Source organism: Schistocerca nitens, chromosome 3 (assembly GCF_023898315.1).
Source record: "Schistocerca nitens isolate TAMUIC-IGC-003100 chromosome 3, iqSchNite1.1, whole genome shotgun sequence".
NCBI lineage: Eukaryota > Metazoa > Arthropoda > Insecta > Orthoptera > Acrididae > Schistocerca > Schistocerca nitens.
This window is the reverse complement of record NC_064616.1, coordinates 823117031-823136251: the sequence shown is the minus strand read 5'-3', so window position 1 is coordinate 823136251 and position 19221 is coordinate 823117031. Positions and strand designations below refer to the sequence as shown.

General features: G+C 39.6%; 1 protein-coding gene across 3 annotated transcripts in view; it reads right to left on the bottom strand.

The window, feature by feature from the left end:
- LOC126248842 (isochorismatase domain-containing protein 1-like) overlaps window positions 1–18139 on the bottom strand; it is a 35310-nt gene extending 17171 nt beyond the window's left edge. For 2 of the 3 annotated variants that reach the window (XR_007545544.1, XM_049950264.1), the window contains exons 1-2: window positions 17798–18136; window positions 14773–14982 (exon numbers count right to left, since the gene is read on the bottom strand). Coding sequence is in view for 2 of the 3 variants with exons in the window: in XM_049950264.1 (XP_049806221.1) it covers window positions 14773–14982; window positions 17798–18007 (420 nt within the window). In the remaining variant the exon portion in view is untranslated. Of the gene's footprint in view, window positions 1–14772; window positions 14983–17797 lie in introns of all 3 variants that reach the window. The other variant, XM_049950263.1, reaches the window with a different exon arrangement.
- Window positions 18140–19221: the final 1082 nt, after the last annotated feature.

The window sequence follows — 19221 nt, the reverse complement described above, 5'->3', positions numbered from 1 at the left end:
GGGTTAATTTGCCAACTTTATGAGCAACCAGAACTTGGTTTTTTCTGATAGATCTCCCACCATCTGACTGTAAAAATTACTGTAGCCTTTATGCATAGCCTTTCTTATTGGCACACAAACTGACGCCAAGTTTTCTCTATTACTTTCTCTATATTCTCTTTAGTAGTAAAGTTGTAGTAGTCTCTGTTTTATTCTCCAGATGTTACCACAAAAACAATGTGGATGCCATCTACTATCACCAAGTATGTATTTAGCTAGACAAGGCTGTTAAAGCTTGAGTGCCCCCCCAGACAGCTGGACAGCTGCAGGCAGTGGTTGGCATGGACAGGTAAGTAGCTGATGTGGGGCAGTAAGGCAGCCAGATTGGGGCTAACACTACCTTTGCTGACCTTAGTCTTTGTAATACCATTAAGGTTACTCATCTACATCTACATTCATACTCCACAAGCCAACTGATGGTGTGTGGCAGAGGGTACTTTGAGCACCTCCATCGGTTCTCCCTTCTATTCCAGTCTCGTATTGTTCGTGGAAAGAAAGATTGTTGGTATGCCTCTGTGTGGGCTCTAATCTCTCTGATTTTATCCTCATGGTCTCTTCGCAAGATATACGTAGGAGGGAGCAATATACTGCTTGACTCTTTGGTGAAGGTATGTTCTCGAAACTTCAACAAAAGCCCGTACCGAGCTACTGAGTGTCTCTCCTGCAGAGTCTTCCACTGGAGTTTATCTATCATCTCTGGAACGCTTTTGCGATTACTAAATGATCGCATAACAAAGCGCGCTGCTCTCCGTTGGATCTTCTCTATCTCTTCTATCAATCCTATCTGGTACGGATCCCACACTGGTGAGCAATATTCAAGCAGTGGTAGAACAAGTGTACTGTAACCTACTTCCTTTGTTTTCGGGTTGCATTTCTTTAGGGTTCTTCCAATGAATCTCAGTCTGGAATCTGCTTTACCGACGATTAACTTTACATGATCATTCCATTTTAAATCACTCCTAATGCCTACTCCCAGATAATTTATGGAATTAACTGCTTCCAGTTGCTGACCTGCTATATTGTAGCTAAATGATAAAGGATCTTTCTTTCTATGTATTCGCAGCACATTACACTTGTCTACATTGAGATTCAATTGCCATTCCCTGCACCATGCGCCAATTCGTTGCAGATCCTCCTGCATTTCGGTACAATTTTCCATTGTTACAACCTCTCAATATACCACAGTATCATCCGCAAGAAGCCTCAGTGAACTTCCGATGTCATCCACAAGGTCATTTATGTATACTGTGAATAGCAACAGTCCTACGACACTCCCCTGCGGCACACCTGAAATCACTCTTACTTCGGAAGACTTCTCTCCATTGAGAATGACATGCTAAGTTCTGTTATCTAGGAACTCTTCAGTCCAATCACACAATTGGTCTGATAGTCCATATGCTCTTAATTTGTTCATTAAACGACAGTGGGGAACTGTATCGAATGCCTTGCGGAAGTCAAGAAACACGGCATCCACCTGGGAACCCGTGTCTATGGCCCTCTGAGTCTCGTGGACGAATAGCGCGAGCTCGGTTTCACACGATCGTCTTTTACGAAACCCATGCTGATTCCTACAGAGTAGATTTCTAGTCTCCAGAAAAGTCATTATACTCGAACATAATACGTGTTCCAAGATTCCTTACAACTGATCGACATTAGAGATATAGGCCAATAGTTCGGCACATCTGTTTGACATCCCTTCTTGAAAACAGGGATGACCTGTGCCTTTGTCCAATCTTTTGGAATGCTACATTCTTCTGGGGCCCCAGGGTACACCGCTGCAAGAAGGGGGGCAAGTTCCTTCATGTACTCTGTGTAAAATCGAATTGTGATCCCATCAGGTCCAGCGGCCTTTCCTCTTTTGAGCGATTTTAACTGTTTTTCTATCCCTTTGTCATCTATATCAATATCTACCATTTTTTCATCTGTGCAACAATCTAGAGAAGGAACTAAAGTGCAGCCATCCTCTGTGAAACAGCTTTGGAAAAAGACATTTAGCATTTCGACCTTTAGTCTGTCACCCTCTGTTTCAGTACCATTTTGGTCACAGAGTGTCTGGACATTTTGTTTTGATCCACCTACCGCTTTGACATAAGACCAAAATTTCGTAGGATTTTCTGCCAAGTCAGTACATAGAACTTTACTTTTGAATTCGTTGAACGCCTCTTGCATAGCCCTCCTCACGCTACATTTCACTTCGCGTAATTTTTGTTTGTCTGCAAGGCTTTGACTATGTTTATGTTTGCCCTCCCTCACTGGTGCCAGTCTCAAAAAGATCATGTGTGTTTGTATCCAGGAGATCTAAAACATTTCTTTCACCTGTGGTCTGTCAGGAAAATTAAAGCAGTTGTGTAACAGTAGAACTTTGTAAGACTGTCACTGCCTATAACAAACAATTTTCCCAGCCCATACAGAGCATATCAGAGTCAACACAAAATACTACTTTTTGCTCATTGCATGGCCTTTTAGCTTCTATTGCCTTTGCACAGGAAATACCTTTTATAATTTTCAAACCTTTTATCATCCTTGTCTCAAAGTAAACTTTGCAGTCTCTCTGTGTGACTGTCTCGGTCCAATATGCTATTTGCTTGTCAACATCAGTCACGTGTGCCACATATCCCAAGATTATTATGATTATTTCATATACTGCGTTATTTGCTATCTGCCCTCACTCTTTTATCCTTTTGATACTACATGGCTCATTTCCCTTTTACAGGTACCCAATAACATTGGCATGGATTGTTACCTGGAGTGTTTGCTCTCACATTTGTTGATTCTTTCACCTTTGGTAACAATTTGTAAGTGTATAAAATGTCAAGTTATACCATGATTTAAAGTCCACAGTAAAAGGTACATCAATATATAACTGGCTGGATAAATCAGTTCAGAGGTTGGAGGAAGGCAAGGGCATTCCTCGTCCAAACAGGAGCATGGCTAGTAAAGACTTTGGTGCTCAAACTAGCTATCAGGTTGGAAACAGCTTTACTTTTTGCCTAATACCAATCCTTTCCTAGCTCTAACCATATGTCAATGTCCCACATCATTCTCTCAGTCATCTTTCAATGATTACATGCCTTCCATTATAAAACCAAAGCCCTCCCTTCTGTCTCCAATTGCCAAGGGCACTAACCACATCACATTAGTAAGACAAAGGTGCTACGAAACCAGACAATCCACATAAAAGCAGAGTAATTGTCTAAAACCTATTACCTCTTTAAGGAGAGTACGTATGGCGGAATTGGTCAAAAAGTGACATTTTCGGATTATTATCTCTTATTAATATTTGATCTCTCCTGAATAATCTGATGCATTATTTGTCGAAAAATTCCATTGGAAGTGTAGTTTTTATCATTTCAAAGTTAATAATGTGTGTGTAAAATTATCCAGTCGTCCTGCACTGACTTGCCTAAGTATCTCTATCTCTTGAACTATTCAACCCAGAAGGCTGTGGTTTTCAGCTATTTATTCCTTGAAATCATGTTAATGTTCATGTTAAGAGGTTGGATGCACTGTGTAAACAGAAATAGCGGTATAGCAAATGCATTTTGTTTATTTACTTTGTGGTTGTCATGTTTCATAAGTTTTGAACTGAAAACATAGTGGTTTGGTGTGTTATTATACGCTCTTATACCTCTTTTCAACATGACGAAAAGAAAGGGTTGTTTTAAGAAGCGACATTTCCATGGAAATCAGCATATCACAAAATCTGAATCCAGTGTTGATCCTGAAATAGATTTTTCACAGACCCTGATAAGGACACGCCTACTAGTGCTGCAAAGAGGAAACGTGGAGACCATGAGGATTTATTTATTGGCAAAGATCAAAATAGTTTAGGTTATGTTCTTTTAGATTTGAGTGTGTTAGGACAAGTTTTGCACATGCTGTGTCATGTAATGTTTGTGGTGGGCAAATTAGCACCTCTGAGGACTCATCTGCAAGGACTGGACTGGCTAACAAACTTGATATTCAGTGCGAAGTTTGCAAGCTCTCGACATCATTTTGGACTTCTGAAAAGTGCAAGAATCACTTGTTTGAGAGCAATGTTAGATTCCTGTATGGAATGAGGTGCATTGGGAAAGGATTGACTGCAGCTGAAGTATTATGTGCAATGCTGAACTTGTCAAACCCACCAACCAGATCAAGTAAGAACACAGAAGTAATTGGTAAATGTGTCAAATCTGTTACTGTTGCTTCTATGAAAGCTGCTGCTAAAGAAGCAGTAGAATTAAATAACACAACAGACTTATCTGTGGCAGTTGATGGCACATGGCAGAAGAGAGGTCACACATCAAAAAATGCAGTTGCAACTGTCACTAGTGTTGACACAGGTTAAGTTTTAGACATTGAAGTACTAACTAAATACTGTCATCAGTGTAAATCAGTTGATGAAACAAGTGAAAGCCATAAAACAAATTGTGCTAAGAATAATGAGGGAACTAGTGGGGGTATGGAGGCTACTGAAGTTGTTTCTACGTTCAGACATTCACAACAGGAGAGAGGCGTGTGTTACACTGAGTACTTGGGGGATGGTGATACAAAAGCTTACAAATCCTTATGGTAATAAGCAGATTGTTAAGATTGAATGTGTGGGCCACATTCAAAAACAGATGGGAACACGTCTCCGAAAATTGAAGCAGACAAAAGGAAAAGAGAAGTTATCAGATGGAAAGACTAAACAGTAAAGGAAGACTCACAAACAAAAACACTGATGAACTCCAGCATTATTATGGAATGGCAATAAGAAACAATACACATGACCTACAAGGGATGAAATGAACAGTGTGGGCTACATTCTTCCACTGATGACACACCTATACCATCCACCTGGTGCTGATTCATGGTGCAAGTACCGCAAAGCTCAGGCAGCGGGTAGCGAGGAACAATTTAGGCACAAAAATAGCATACCATCTGCAGTAATGGAAGCTATTAAACCAATATATAGAGAATTAGCTCATCCTGACCTTTTTTCCAAATGTCTCCATGATCGAACACAAACCCCAATGAGTCTTTCAATAATGTAATTTGGACCCGCACACCAAAAAATGTCTTTGTAGGAAGGAAAACCCTATGCTTGGGTGTTTGTGACGCTGTGATAACGTTTAATGATGGTATAAAGGGAAGAATTGGGGTACTAGAGGAACTTGGTATCACTCCAGGTGCCAACACACTGCAAGCCTTTCAGTGAATGGATCGACTTAGGATCATGAAAGCCCAGCGTGCAGCAGAGGAAATGACTAAAGAAGCAAGAGGCAGGAAAAGAAGGAAGCTTCTAGGTTTGCAGGATAGTCAAGAACAGGATCCAGATAATGCTGATTATGGGCCTGGCTGTTTCTAGAAGCTGGCATGCCTCCATCTGTAAGTTAATATCATATAAAATGTTTGAGCTTGATTTGCCGGAAATGACATTTTTAAAATTATTTGACCCATTATCTCAGGAACTATTATAGATACGTATCTCTAATTTTACACTATGCTACCACTTAGTATACTGCAGCTACTGAACCTCAAAAAACATCTCTACCTCTAACAGTTTTTTACTTACAGAAGAAAAAGTGGACTTTTAAAAGAAAATATTGAACAACATTTAAAAAAAATCATAACTAGCTATTTATATCTCTATACATTTTGGTTCTGGTTCAGTAATCAGAAAAGGAGTGATACTATACATCCCAAAAATTTCAGATCTCTATCTGTCACAGGTACTGAGATAATGGGTCATCAATATTGCAAATTTAACACTGTGGGTATAGGACGTATGTATTCCCCTTAACTCTGCAAAACATTTTTTTTCTTTCAAGCCACAGCATATAACACTATTTATTTATGGTTCATCTAAATTTTTATACGTTTTTGCTTTAAAATTTTCGAATATTGGTACTACATTTTCTGTATATGTAAAGTAAAGTGTGCTACACTGGAGGTTGAAGTTCTTTATATTGTATGTGAGTAATGTATGTAAAATACTGTGTAAATTGTTTATTATGTTAAATAATTTTCTGATGGCATTTTGTATTTAAAAATATTTGTAAGTATAAACTGTTCATGTTGATGTAAATTTGACAATTTTAGGAAATGCTTAGGAACAATGTAAGAAATAGGTGTTATGTAAAAGCCAGTGTGCTTTTGTTTGAAACGAAAATCGCTCTGGGGAGTGGAAAAGGTGGCAAGGGTGAATTGGCACACTACCTAGAGCAAGTGCAGGGAGTAAGTCACACAGTCTGTAGACAGCAGTGATTGAGGCAATGCCCTTGTGGAGCAGGAGAAGCTTTGTCTGCAAATTTGCACAAAAATGCCTCGGATGAAGACTGCAAATGGCTTAGTCATAGTTGAGAGTTGTTGGGCTACTGTAGGTAAAACTGAATGATGCCAAGAAGAGAAATTGAGCCCATACAGCAAGATACTTTCAGGCTGTACTGTGGGTAGTGTAGCCGTTAGAACTGTTCAGCACACTCAAGTCTACAGTCAACAGATAGGATTATTTTTTATTTTTTTTGTACAGTGTGAACCATTAATTTAAACTGTGTTTTATTAGTGAATAATCATTCTTGAACTTTAAAGAAACTAGTTCACCCTGTTATTTCATCCTAATCACACACCTATATAGGCTTCCTTCCTGGTGTTTGATTAATCCAAGTATCCTGTTTTACAGACTTATAAAGTGCCAAGTTAATATAAAGAGGCACCATTTAAATTGTTTTTGTGTAAATAATGAGATATATGTGTGAGGGACTCAGTCCCGTAGTAATGAAATAACGTCTCAGTAGTGGAAGAGTGTAAATTGAGTAGAGTGAATTTAAATGTAATTTTGAATCATAAAGTTAAAGAGTTCATAAATATTTTCATCTTGAGCAACAGTTAAAGAAAAGTTGTCTTAGTTGTTTCACTGAAAGGTATAATGAAAATTTTAGTTAGAGTAATATATGTCCATGCTTTAGTACATTACAGAGAAATAAAGTCAAACTATTCTTGTTTTAAAAGTTTTCTTAACTATTGCAAAGTGTTACAGTAAAAGTTTGCTTATGTCAAATTCAGAGTGAAGCAAAATGACTAGAATCTGACTATAGAATTGACTATACAGAGTTAGTTCAAAGAGTAATAGCTTTTAAAAGTCAATTCCAGTACAAAAGAGGTTTTCCAGAAGTGAAATGTTCAGTATAAAATGAATGTGCTTTAGTATCTCAGTATTTTCGTATTTAAGTTTGTTGGTTATGCAAACTACTTTTCTAAAGTCCCCCCCCCTGGCCAAATCTTTTTTAGCTCCCTTGAAGTTATCTACTGGGCTTTTTCTCTTTTAGAAACATAATGTATTAGGGTGTAGTAGTCAAATAATTCCATTGTCTGCACTAACATTGTTTATGTTGAGTAATATTTATTTGAAGAAGCAACTTAAACAGTAGTAAGAAAGTAGGCAAAATTCATACCTGTGCTTTTCCAATACTTCACTGTTTCATTGCCAGGATAGGCTGGTTACCATTAGTATATATTTTAAACCGCTAAATGAACTTGGAACTGCGTTGTCCTAGCTTAAATATAATACTATTCATACTGTGTTTCTTTCTAACTGCTGGGTAAAACATTAGGAAAATAAGTGAATAGTCTGATTTACTTATCTATTCGACACAACACACAGTCAAATCCTGTAAAAACGGTAACTCTATTGATTAGCTTTTCCTATCAACAGGACAATCCTCCCATAATGTACTTTATTTGGAAACTAAACTAAATTTAGTATGAGGGTTAAATGTGGAAACATAGAGACAGCGTTTTCTATTATTTAGGTAAAACCATACTAAATTACAGTAGTAGTGGTAGGGTTATAAGCAACTGTAGATGTGTAGTGTTCTGGTAGAAGAAATCCTGTTCTACAACTATGGGGTCATTCTACAATCAATTTCTTACAACATTTATTAATTGAAAATCACTACATTGAACACTGATTTTTCTCTGTGTACTAGATACTATATAATTAACAAACCTTATAAATTCCAAAAGCTAACACTCCTACTTTCCATTAGATAGAACAGCTTTCCCCTTCTTTGGAGGAAAATCCACTGGTTTGAACATTCCATACTCTTATTATAGAATTATTGTATCCATGTGCCATCAACCATTAGACATCCTCGCGTATTACCTTAAACTAGGCTTGAACACATTCAAAAACTGCTGAGAAAGGGCCCCAAACTTCCTCATTTGGTGCACTGTGTATAATTAACAGCAGCATGTGTCTTGTTGACAAAGACTTCAAGACTTCATACACAGCTATTCAAGTGGGACATTATATTTTAATAACAATAACACTGTGAGTGATGTTTCCGTTAGCTGAGTGGTGGGAGCCAGGTGTCACCAAATTGCAGTCGTTTCTCTGGCTCCATATGCTCAGTATGTTCCCTTTTTCATAGACCCATGCACAACAACATCAGGCACGTTATGTTGTATGAAGAGGGGAATACATTTGACATACATGAGTGATATTTTTATGGAATAGAAGCCTTGTGTTTGCTATGCACAGGGAAGCTGCAAGCCATGTAGCAACAGAGCAGAGAAATATACTGAGGGATTTTATATCATCAACTGGACCTATAAAGAAAAAGCTTACAGTAACAGCAGCTTAGCTTCAATAATTTTTAAAATTTTTTTTTATTTTTTTAATGCAGCTTTTGCATAATAATCAAAAAGCATTACATTTCAGACATTTTTATATGTATGCGATCTGTCAAGGAATTTTACAGGATTTATTCAGTCTAAAAATGTCTGTCTCACATCTTATGGTCTCAAAATATAGCATGATAATGAACTGGTTTATTGGTCATACTGGTAATTATTTCAATACTAACAATGCAGCCCAGCTTTGCACAGCCAGATGACTTGAATGGTGCAGCATACTTTGTTTGGGGGCCATGAATAAAATTCAGAGAACAATATTAAGTAAGCAAACATCATCAATTTCATATAGTATATGCCTTGTAAGAGTGCATATCAGTAAAGTTGTCTCAAAGCATGAATGTTATGTGTTCCTTATTGAATTGACATTTGGGGTGATATCTCGTGGCAGTGATGGGAGTACATAGTGTTGGAAATAATATGTTTACAACCAATTCAAATATTGTGTGTGTGTGTGTGTGTGTGTGTGTGTGTGTGTGTGTGTGTTCAGAATGTATTGGAGGGTGGTTGACATGTACAAATAAAAAAAGAAAGTAAACATGATCTACATGTTCAGTTCATCTTAAAGCACTCCTCTTGTGAAGCATAGTATGGACTGTGAAGCATTACTGAGACTCATTGGCGCATTTCTTTTTCCTGGACTCTTTATAGCAGACTTCTTCGTCATGCCAGGCAAAAAATCGTATCCACTTCTAGGTTTGATTCAAGTAAAGCAGAAAGCTGAAAGGCGAGTCGTCTACTGAAGGAACATACTGTATGTGAATAAAACAAAGATGCTGCAGTAGTTTTTTCAGAAAATATTTTACTTGAAGCATAAAAAAATAAAGACTCCATATGTTTTGGATTCACATTATTTTTTGCTATGCAACTGTTCTCAAATGGTTGCAGGGAAACTATTGGTTAAAATATATGATTATTTCAAATTTTAAGTCTCACATCACATGATGAGGTGGTCCTCTTTTCATTATTGGTCACATTTATTAGAATACTTAAAAGTTGGGTAACTGACTGCCCATTGTTCAAAAGATTTGCAGTGAATTAAGAACACAAATTGTAGTTGCTAATGCGAGGGAAGCAGAAACTGGCTGGCTGAAATTGTCATCATATTTCAAAATGTGTCAATAGCAGAGATTCATTTATCAGTATTCCACATAATTTGAAAATGTCCAATCATATAATATATTCCACCCCACTATGCAGAGAATCGTGTTTGCACGTAAGAAGGTTGGAACTCAAATAGTGGCAACTATTTATTCACAACCGATACAAAAGAGTTACATGTTTACACCTGTTACTGTCATTCAAAGCAGTCACCAGCGTTGTGCAGAACCCGTTGCCAGTGATGTGGAAGGCGTAGTGTACCATTAGCAGAGCCTGTTCTGTTGATGGTGTGAATGGAGTGTCTACTGCCTATCGAATCTCTTGAACAGTTCTGAAGCGAATGCCACGAAGTGGTTCCTTCATCTTCGGAATCAAATCAAAGTCACAAGGACTTAAGTCTGGGGAGTATGATGGATGGTGCAGTACTTCCCAGTCCCATCGACCAAACAGAGCAGCCACAGCTTGCTCTGTATGCGCCCGCACATTGTGTCCAAAATGATGGGTGGGTTGCGCAGAAAGTGTCGCCGCCTTTTTCGCAAAGCTGGCCGCAGGTGATGCTCCAAAAATGAACAATAATACTGTACAGTGACGGTCTGCTGTGGAGGAACGTAATGCGCTAGGACAACACCATCACCATCTTACACGAGACTCAGCATAACTTTAGACTGCTCCATTGGCACCATCAACAGAACAGGCTCTGTTAAAGGTATACTATGCCTTCCACATCGCTGGTAACGGGTTGTACACAACACTGGTGACTACTTGAAGGACAGTAACAGGTGCAAACATGTAACTCTTTTGTATCGGTTGTGAATAAATAGTTGCCTATATTTAAGTTCCAAAGCTCATATGTTTGAGCAGGAAAGCAGATAGCTGAATGTTGAAGTCATATACTGCAGTACTGTATAACTTACTTTATACAAACAAAGTAAAGCTGCATCCCATGCTGGCGTTTATTTTGTGCATAAAGAGTTGAAAACCACAGGTCTTGGATTTGCATGTTAGTTTTGCTTTGCAATTGTTCCGGAACAGTTGCAATCAACAGGAGGACACTTAGATAACTTGCTTGTCCCTAACCAGTTATTCAACCTGGAAAAGGGGAGCTAAAGTGTAACATGGAATCCAAGACACATATAGTTTTTGGTGAATCTCCACATGATTTGAGAGGTTAATGCTAGGTTAAAAGAGACAGTGAAAAAAAAAGGCCAGCCTTCCAGTTTCCAACCAGACATTTTACCTTTAGACCACTACACCAAATTCAAATTGTGTCACACTTTCCACACTCTCAAGTAACTGCTCCTCTCTTGAATTATGGCAGCTGCTCGCTAGTTGGCAATGGCATTGCTTTCACAATGAAACTATAGCTCATCATAACTCAGACAATTTGTATGAAATATTTATAAATTACATATAAAAACTTTCCTCATGAATCAGTGCATCCATTAGTCAGTTCCTGAGATTGGCCTGCACGTACAGATGGGCATGAGGAGGCAACTTCAATTTATGTGCGAGATGTGTTCTTAGGCAGCTACATACTGGCAAAGTTGTCGTTCTCAGTCATGGTAGCAGTGCTGAGAGGCTTCAGCTAGTAGGGCTTTTAACATGTCAGTCACATTTTTTTGAATTTATTCCAGAGCCCCAAAATGAGGTGCTTTGAAGACTTTTTTTGGGGTGGGGGGAGGGGGGGGAATCAGGGGACAAAAGGAATGCCTTTTGAGGTTAAAAATTCCACGATGGAAGTGGTTGTGTAACATGGGGTGTTGTCATGATGCAGCACCCACTTGTCCGCATGTGCAAAGCTTCAATCAAAATGTGATGTACTGTGAAAGTGTTTACGTTTAACAGGTCACCAATTATCATTGTTAAATGTTGGTCTGATCTCACAAGAGCACACATGTGTTTGACATTTTTGAAGCTGGCGGTCTCCCTGAGCGAGGTTTATCTTCAACGTGTCCTCAGCCTTCCAAAGCTGACTTGTGCCTGCAAAAAACTTGTGCTTTTGATAAGGAATATTCCCCATATGAATATTTCAACATTTCAAAGGTCACACTCGCAATTCCGTAAGTTTAGCACACAACTTGATGGCATGATATTACTCTAAATTCCACTGTTCCATTTTTGTAATACACAACAAAAACGCAACTTCACTGATGTCGCTCTCAAAAATCGTATGATGGCTTTATGGAGCCGAAACTCTGACTGAGCATCTGAAGGGATGAACATACCGGTCTACACACACAGTGTGGTGTCACCGCCAGACACCACACTTGCTAGGTGGTAGCTTAAATCGGCCGCGGTCCATTAGTACATGTCGGACCCGCGTGTCGCCACTGTCAGGATCGCAGACCGAGCGCCACCACAAGGCAGGTCTCGAGAGATGTACTAGCACTCGCCCCAGTTGAACGACGATGTTGCTAGCGACTACACTGACGAAGCCTTTCTCTCATTTGCCGAGAGACAGTTAGAATAGCCTTCAGCTAAGTTAATGGCTACGACCTAGCAAGGCGCCATTAGTTACTTCATGAATCTAAAGAGTCTCACTTGTATCATCAAGAATGCTGTATACCAAAGGACGATATAAAAGTTAAGTGTTCTAGTAGCTACATTCTTTTCTTTATCACATTCATCACGTATCCTGTTCCAGACTTCGCGCCAGTCGGCGTGTGTGTACGTGTGCCCTTTCGGCTACCCGTCTCTGTGGACTGGCTGCCTTGTCAGTCCACTACACACAGTACAGCACTGCCAACTCACTCACAGTGCTGCCAGTCTCATTACTTCCCTCACACACCTTACATATAGAGTGTTCAATATTAAGCATCGGAGTACCCTTAATTCAAAGAATTAGCAGAGAGATAGGTGGTCTCTGGGTTCTTTACACCTGTAGCAATTTTGGCCATCCATTGATGCATACTGAAACTTGGCTAACACATTGAAATTGTTTTAAAAGCTACAGGGTGTTTCAAAAATGACCGGTATATTTGAAACGGCAATAAAAACTAAACGAGCAGCGATAGAAATACACCGTTTGTTGCAATATGCTTGGGACAACAGTACATTTTCAGGCGGACAAACTTTCGAAATTACAGTAGTTACAATTTTCAACAACAGATGGCGCTGCAAGATATAGAAGACAACGCAGTCTGTGGGTGCGCCATTCTGTACGTCGTCTTTCTGCTGTAAGCGTGTGCTGTTCACAACGTGCAAGTGTGCTGTAGACAACATGGTTTATTCCTTAGAACAGAGGATTTTTCTGGTGTTGGAATTCCACCGCCTAGAACACAGTGTTGTTGCAACAAGACGAAGTTTTCAACGGAGGTTTAATGTAACCAAAGGACCGAAAAGCGATACAATAAAGGATCTGTTTGAAAAATGTCAGCGGACTGGGAACGTGACGGATGAACGTGCTGGAAAGGTAGGGCGACCGAGTACGGCAACCACTGAGGGCAACGCGCAGCTAGTGCAGCAGGTGATCCAACAGCGGCCTCGGGTTTCCATTCGCCGTGTTGCAGCTGCGGTCCAAATGACGCCAACGTCCACGTATCGTCTCATGCGCCAGAGTTTACACCCCTATCCATACAAAATTCAAATGCGGCAACCCCTCAGCGCCGCTACCATTGCTGCACGAGAGACATTCGCTAACGATATAGTGCACAGGATTGATGACAGCGATATGCATGTGGGCAGCATTTGGTTTACTGACGAAGCTTATTTTTACCTGGACGGCTTCGTCAATAAACAGAACTGGCGCATATGGGGAACCGAAAAGCCCCATGTTGCAGTCCCATCGTCCCTGCATCCTCAAAAAGTACTGGTCTGGGCCGCCATTTCTTCCAAAGGAATCATTGGCCCATTTTTCAGATCCGAAACGATTACTGCATCACGCTATCTGGACATTCTTCGTGAATTTGTGACGGTACAAACTGCCTTAGATGACACTGCGAACACCTCGTGGTTTATGCAAGATGGTGCCCGGCCACATCGCACGGCTGACGTCTTTAATTTCCTGAATGAATATTTCGATGATTGTGTGATTGCTTTGGGCTATCCGAAACATACAGGAGGCGGCGTGGATTGACCTCCCTATTCGCCAGACATGAACCCCTGTGACTTCTTTCTGTGGGGACACTTGAAAGATCAGGTGTACCGCCAGAATCCAGAAACAATTGAACAGCTGAAGCAGTACATCTCATCTGCATGTGAAGCCATTCCGCCAGACACGTTGTCAAAGGTTTCGGGTAATTTCATTCAGAGACTACGCCATATTATTGCTATGCATGGTGGATATGTGGAAAATATCGTACTATAGAGTTTCCCAGACCGCAGCGCCATCTGTTGTTGAAAATTGTAACTACTGTAATTTCGAAAGTTTGTCTGCCTGAAAATGTACTGTTGTCCCAAGCATATTGCAACAAACGGTGTATTTCTATCGCTGCTCGTTTAGTTTTTATTGCCGTTTCAAATATACCGGTCATTTTTGAAACACCCTGTAGATGGAAGGTCTCCAAAATTACCTGTACATCTGCATGCAAAGCTCACTGGTTCATTATGCTGAATTTATTGATGGAAACACAAACTTAAATGTTACAAAGTGATTACTGAAGATATTTGTTTTGAGTGAAGCCTTGTATGGAAGCGAAAAAGATGGAGGTAAGCAATTTAAACAAGAAGAGAACAGAAGCATTTGAAATGTGGTGCTAGGGAAGAATGCTGAAGATTAGCTGGGTACACAACAAACCAAATGAAAAGGCACCAAACCAAATTAGGGGCAAAAAAATTATGGCACAACTTGACTAAAAGAAAGGATCAGTTGATAGGGCATGTACTGATATGTTTGAAGTGTGTATTCTGTATATAAAATGTGTACAAAAATATGATAAAGTTGTGATTTTAAACAAATAAATATCATATATTCATGAATAGGAAAGGAGCGCACTATCATCTAAAATCACATTAAATAAAATATGATGAAATTACCTCCACGCCAAAAAGTACAATAGCTTTCACAGCTCCTTTGCAAATTTCTTGCATAGCTTGAGTAACTACTGGAGTTATCATACTGAATTTTGTTTTTTCTTCCACAAGATATGCATGGCTGATATCTAGCTCAGATACAGTGCGTCCCAAGCCCTTTGGGTACTGCTCAGTCACTATCAAAGGTATATTCAATATTTTTGCTGTTTTCACCTATCAAAAAGAAACACAATGGTACAAAAACATTAACTTACATAATCTACATACACTATGTGATCAAAAGCATCCAGGCATCTGGCTGAAAATGACTTACAAGTTCATGGCACCCTCCATCAGTAATGCTAGAATTCAATATGGTGTTGGCCCACCCTTAGCCTTGATGACAGCTTCCACTCTCACAGGCATACGTTCAATCAGGTGCAGGAATGGTACTGAGGAGAGGTACTGATGTTGGTTGGTGAGGCCTGGCACGAAGTCTGCATTCCGAAACATCCCAAAGGTGTTCTACAGGATTCAGGTCACGACTCTGTGCAGGCCAGTCCATTACAAGGATGTTATTCTCATGTAACCACTCCACCAGAGGCCATGTATTATGAACAGGTGCTCGAACATGTTGAAAGATGCAATCGCCATCCCCGAATTGCTCTTCAACAGTGGGAAGCAAGAAGGTGCTTCAAACATCAATGTAGGCCTGTGCTGTGATAGTACCATGCAAAACAAGGGGTGCAAGCCCCCTCCATGAAAAAACACAACCACACCTTAAAATTTTACTGTTGGCACTACACAACTCTGGCAGATGACATTCACCGGGCATTCACCACACCCACACCCTGCCATCGGATGGCCACCTTGTGTACTGTGATTCATCACTCCACACAACATTTTTCCACTGGTCAGTCGTCCAATGTTTACACTCCTTACACCAAATGAGGTGTCGTTTGGCATTTACCAGTGTGATGTGTGGATTATGAGCAGCTGCTAGACCATGAAATCCAAGTTTTCTCACCTCCCGCCTAACTGTCATAGTACTTGCAGTGGACCCTGATGCAGTTTGGAATTCCTGTGTGATAGTCTGAATAAATGTCTGCCTGTTACACATTATGACCCTCTCCAACTGTTGGCAGTCTCTGTTAGTCAACAGATGAGGTCGGCCTGTGCACTTTTGTGCTGTATGTACCCCTTCACATTTCCACTTCACTATCACATCGGAAACAGTGGACCTTGGGATGCTTAGAAGTGTGGAAATCTTGCATACAGACGTATGACACAAGTGACACCCAATCACCCATGAGTTCCGTGGAGTGTCCCATTCTGCTCTCTCACGATGTCTAAGGACTACTGAGATCGCTGATTTACAGTACCTGACAGTAGGTGGCAGTACAATGCAGCTAATATGAAAAACTTATGTTTTTGGGGTGTCCGGATACTTTTGATCACATAGTATATGTCATAGTTGCAGTAAAATCAGTAATAGACTAATCACAGTGTACTAAGAGATATTAAAATATCAGTCAATTGAAAGATAGTTCTCAGAACTAAATTGAGGCTTTAAAACCTTAAATATGTTATAAACAGTCAATAACATTTGATAAATGGATAACTTCCAAACATCCACTGAAAGAGACCATGACACCTGCCATTAAATTACATTAAAGGAACACTGACAGCATGTAACTTTGGTTAAAAGGCCACTTGCCCTCTTCCAGCCTCCCTTGCTTTCATACACATTCATTCCCAGACAAAAAAAGCCTAGGTTGCTTGTATAATCTTTATCTTAAAATGTGGTGTTAACATAGCAATAATACCTAAACAAAGATGGACAACATTTCAAGGCATATGGCTGGGTGTTTTCTTACAAAGTGCCAACCTGAGAAAATACTATAGAGTCATTCCATGTCAGTTCAACGAGAGGCTGCAGCTCATAGTCTCAGATTTGATTGAAATTCAGTACACTAATTCTACCATGTGTGGAACACTCGTGTACAAAGTATTAGTTTCACCTGCCAATTAGATCCAGAATTATGACTTTTGAAAGAATGTGGCGTGACTCGGAAATTGCAACCCGCATCTGGCAATCTATCTTCAGACCCAACTTCAGGTCTTAGTAACTTTGGAACTATTCCACACAGTCCAGTGAAATTTTTGCAACCCAGTAACATTCATTTAGAGAACACACTCCATGAAACCAAACCAGCAACTACATATTTCTGAGGGAAAATAAAAAAAATTCCAAAATGTGATTAAAAAAATGTAATATGTTAAAAGGTACATATTGTAGGTGCCTTCTATGCCAAATATAATTCACTCAAAAAGGGTATACATTTTTTTGTGGTAAGCTTAATGTGGCCTAAACACACACAGAACTCATCTTGCCCATATCAGTCACACAAACAGAGTTACATGCACAAGAAAACACAAAAATTTGAAAAATTACCTGAAAAACATGGATTTCCTAAGTGTGGTAGCACAAAAGGGACAAGTGATATCCAGGCCAAATTTCAAACACTGCATAAGTAGACCATAATATAATATGTGGCAAAATTTCAACTTCTTATTGTAAGTCATTTGTGTACAATAAAAGTTGACAGAAATGTATTTGGTTGCGCTTCGAGCGTGCATAACATGGCTAATCTTACCGCTCAGATCTATGAATTCGCTGCAAGAATTTCTAGGTGCCTTTTAAACATCTGCTATAAAAACATTCAATGTCTGCCAAGGTAATTTTTCAGTACGGTATGAATTCTAAGTCAATGGGTCACGGCTTTCAGTAGTTTAAACAAAATTATGAAGTCTACACCCGTTTTTTCGTAATCACAAATATCTGTATCCATACTCTGCAAGCCACTGTGAAGTCCAATGTAGAGGGTACCGTACTTAACATTGTTCACATTGTATCAGTGACTACAGACTACATGTGTTCTCTTCGTGTACTTAACAATCATACCTACAATTTCAAGCAATCTCCATTTAAGTTTAACAAACTAAAATTTAATACCTGACAATCACAGACAAGATAAGATCACATTACCATTTTATCAGCCACGCTGATAACCGCGTCGTAATATGCAATGACACCTCTAAATTTTTCCTGTACATCACACATGAAAAATGCGGTATGATCTTCAGACAACTGGCCATTAATTCTCAAACTGGCCATCTCGGAAAACAAAAATGCTTGTGCTTTGTTGCGACACCCTCCACACAACAAACGACGCAACGCACTGAACAGTTGTTGCATATATCACTGATCTTCAGTTTCACCCAACCACAGACATACATTACATACACGCAACAAGTAGAAAGATCTCTGGAACGAGCATTCGGGACATGCTAGATTGATCGCGGTGACACTTCTCCATCACCTCACGACGATGTGCTCATGCCCAGTTTCTATCGGCGAGGATGTTTATTTTTTTTTCTATTTTTTTTTTCGAGCTCCATGGATCTTTGATCGAGTGTATCGCTAGGATGTCTATCGACCTTGGTTTTGGTACCGAATCTGAGCGCGGTGGGGCATCCATTGTCCCGTAGCACGAGCTCGCTTCTCGTATACTAACTACCGTAAATTAATGATCCTTAGAAACAATGTGACTCGTTCTTGTTATTAATACCGAATTACTTTCAAGCATATAAGCGTGGCTAACGAGACTATGTTCATTTCAGAAATGCTGTTTGCGAATGCGCAATCATTGTGTATGCCTCATTAGGGCCGCTTGTACAATCTTCATTTAGTAGCCGGTTCAGCTCTATGCTCGGCATAGCGCGAGAAATGCATTGTACGAACCCAGAATATCGGGTAACCGGAGAATACACTTGGGATAACTGAACAGGCGATTTCTGGCTGGTTAACAAATTTAACCGGGGAATAAGTTTCCAAGGTGGCAGGAATAGTGACACATGCAGTTGCAGACAGCGATCACTAGATTTTGGATGAAGCGTTCATGAGAATGAGGCAGGAAAAGAAAATGGGACGACGCTGATTCCCAATTTATATCAAAATTTCGCTTATCAAACGAAGCCATCTTCGTCTTTTCTCTCTTGTACATGAGAAACTGAAGCATATGACCGACAGGTGAGACTATTTCCCTGTTTTCTAAAATAATACTGTTTATTTGTAATAACAGGCATTTGATTTCAGTACTTTGCGAATTTCGTTGTGTTATTTATGTAAATTAGACACATTAAAATGACTATTCCTGCCAAAATAGTCTTATTTATCTGGCGTGTGTTTAAATTCCTTCCATAGTGGAAAGACTGTTTCGTTTCATTTAGCAGTGCTGAAGGGCGAACCTGTGGGTGTCGCTGCTTACATATCAGTCATGCAGTGAGCTGACTTCACAGTCGCACCCACGCACCTTGTTCAGGATATAAGACTATGGTGACGGTGTGTTAACGAAAATTGATAAGTACACTTACTGAAAATGTATTTATTCTGTCAAATGAGTCAATGAA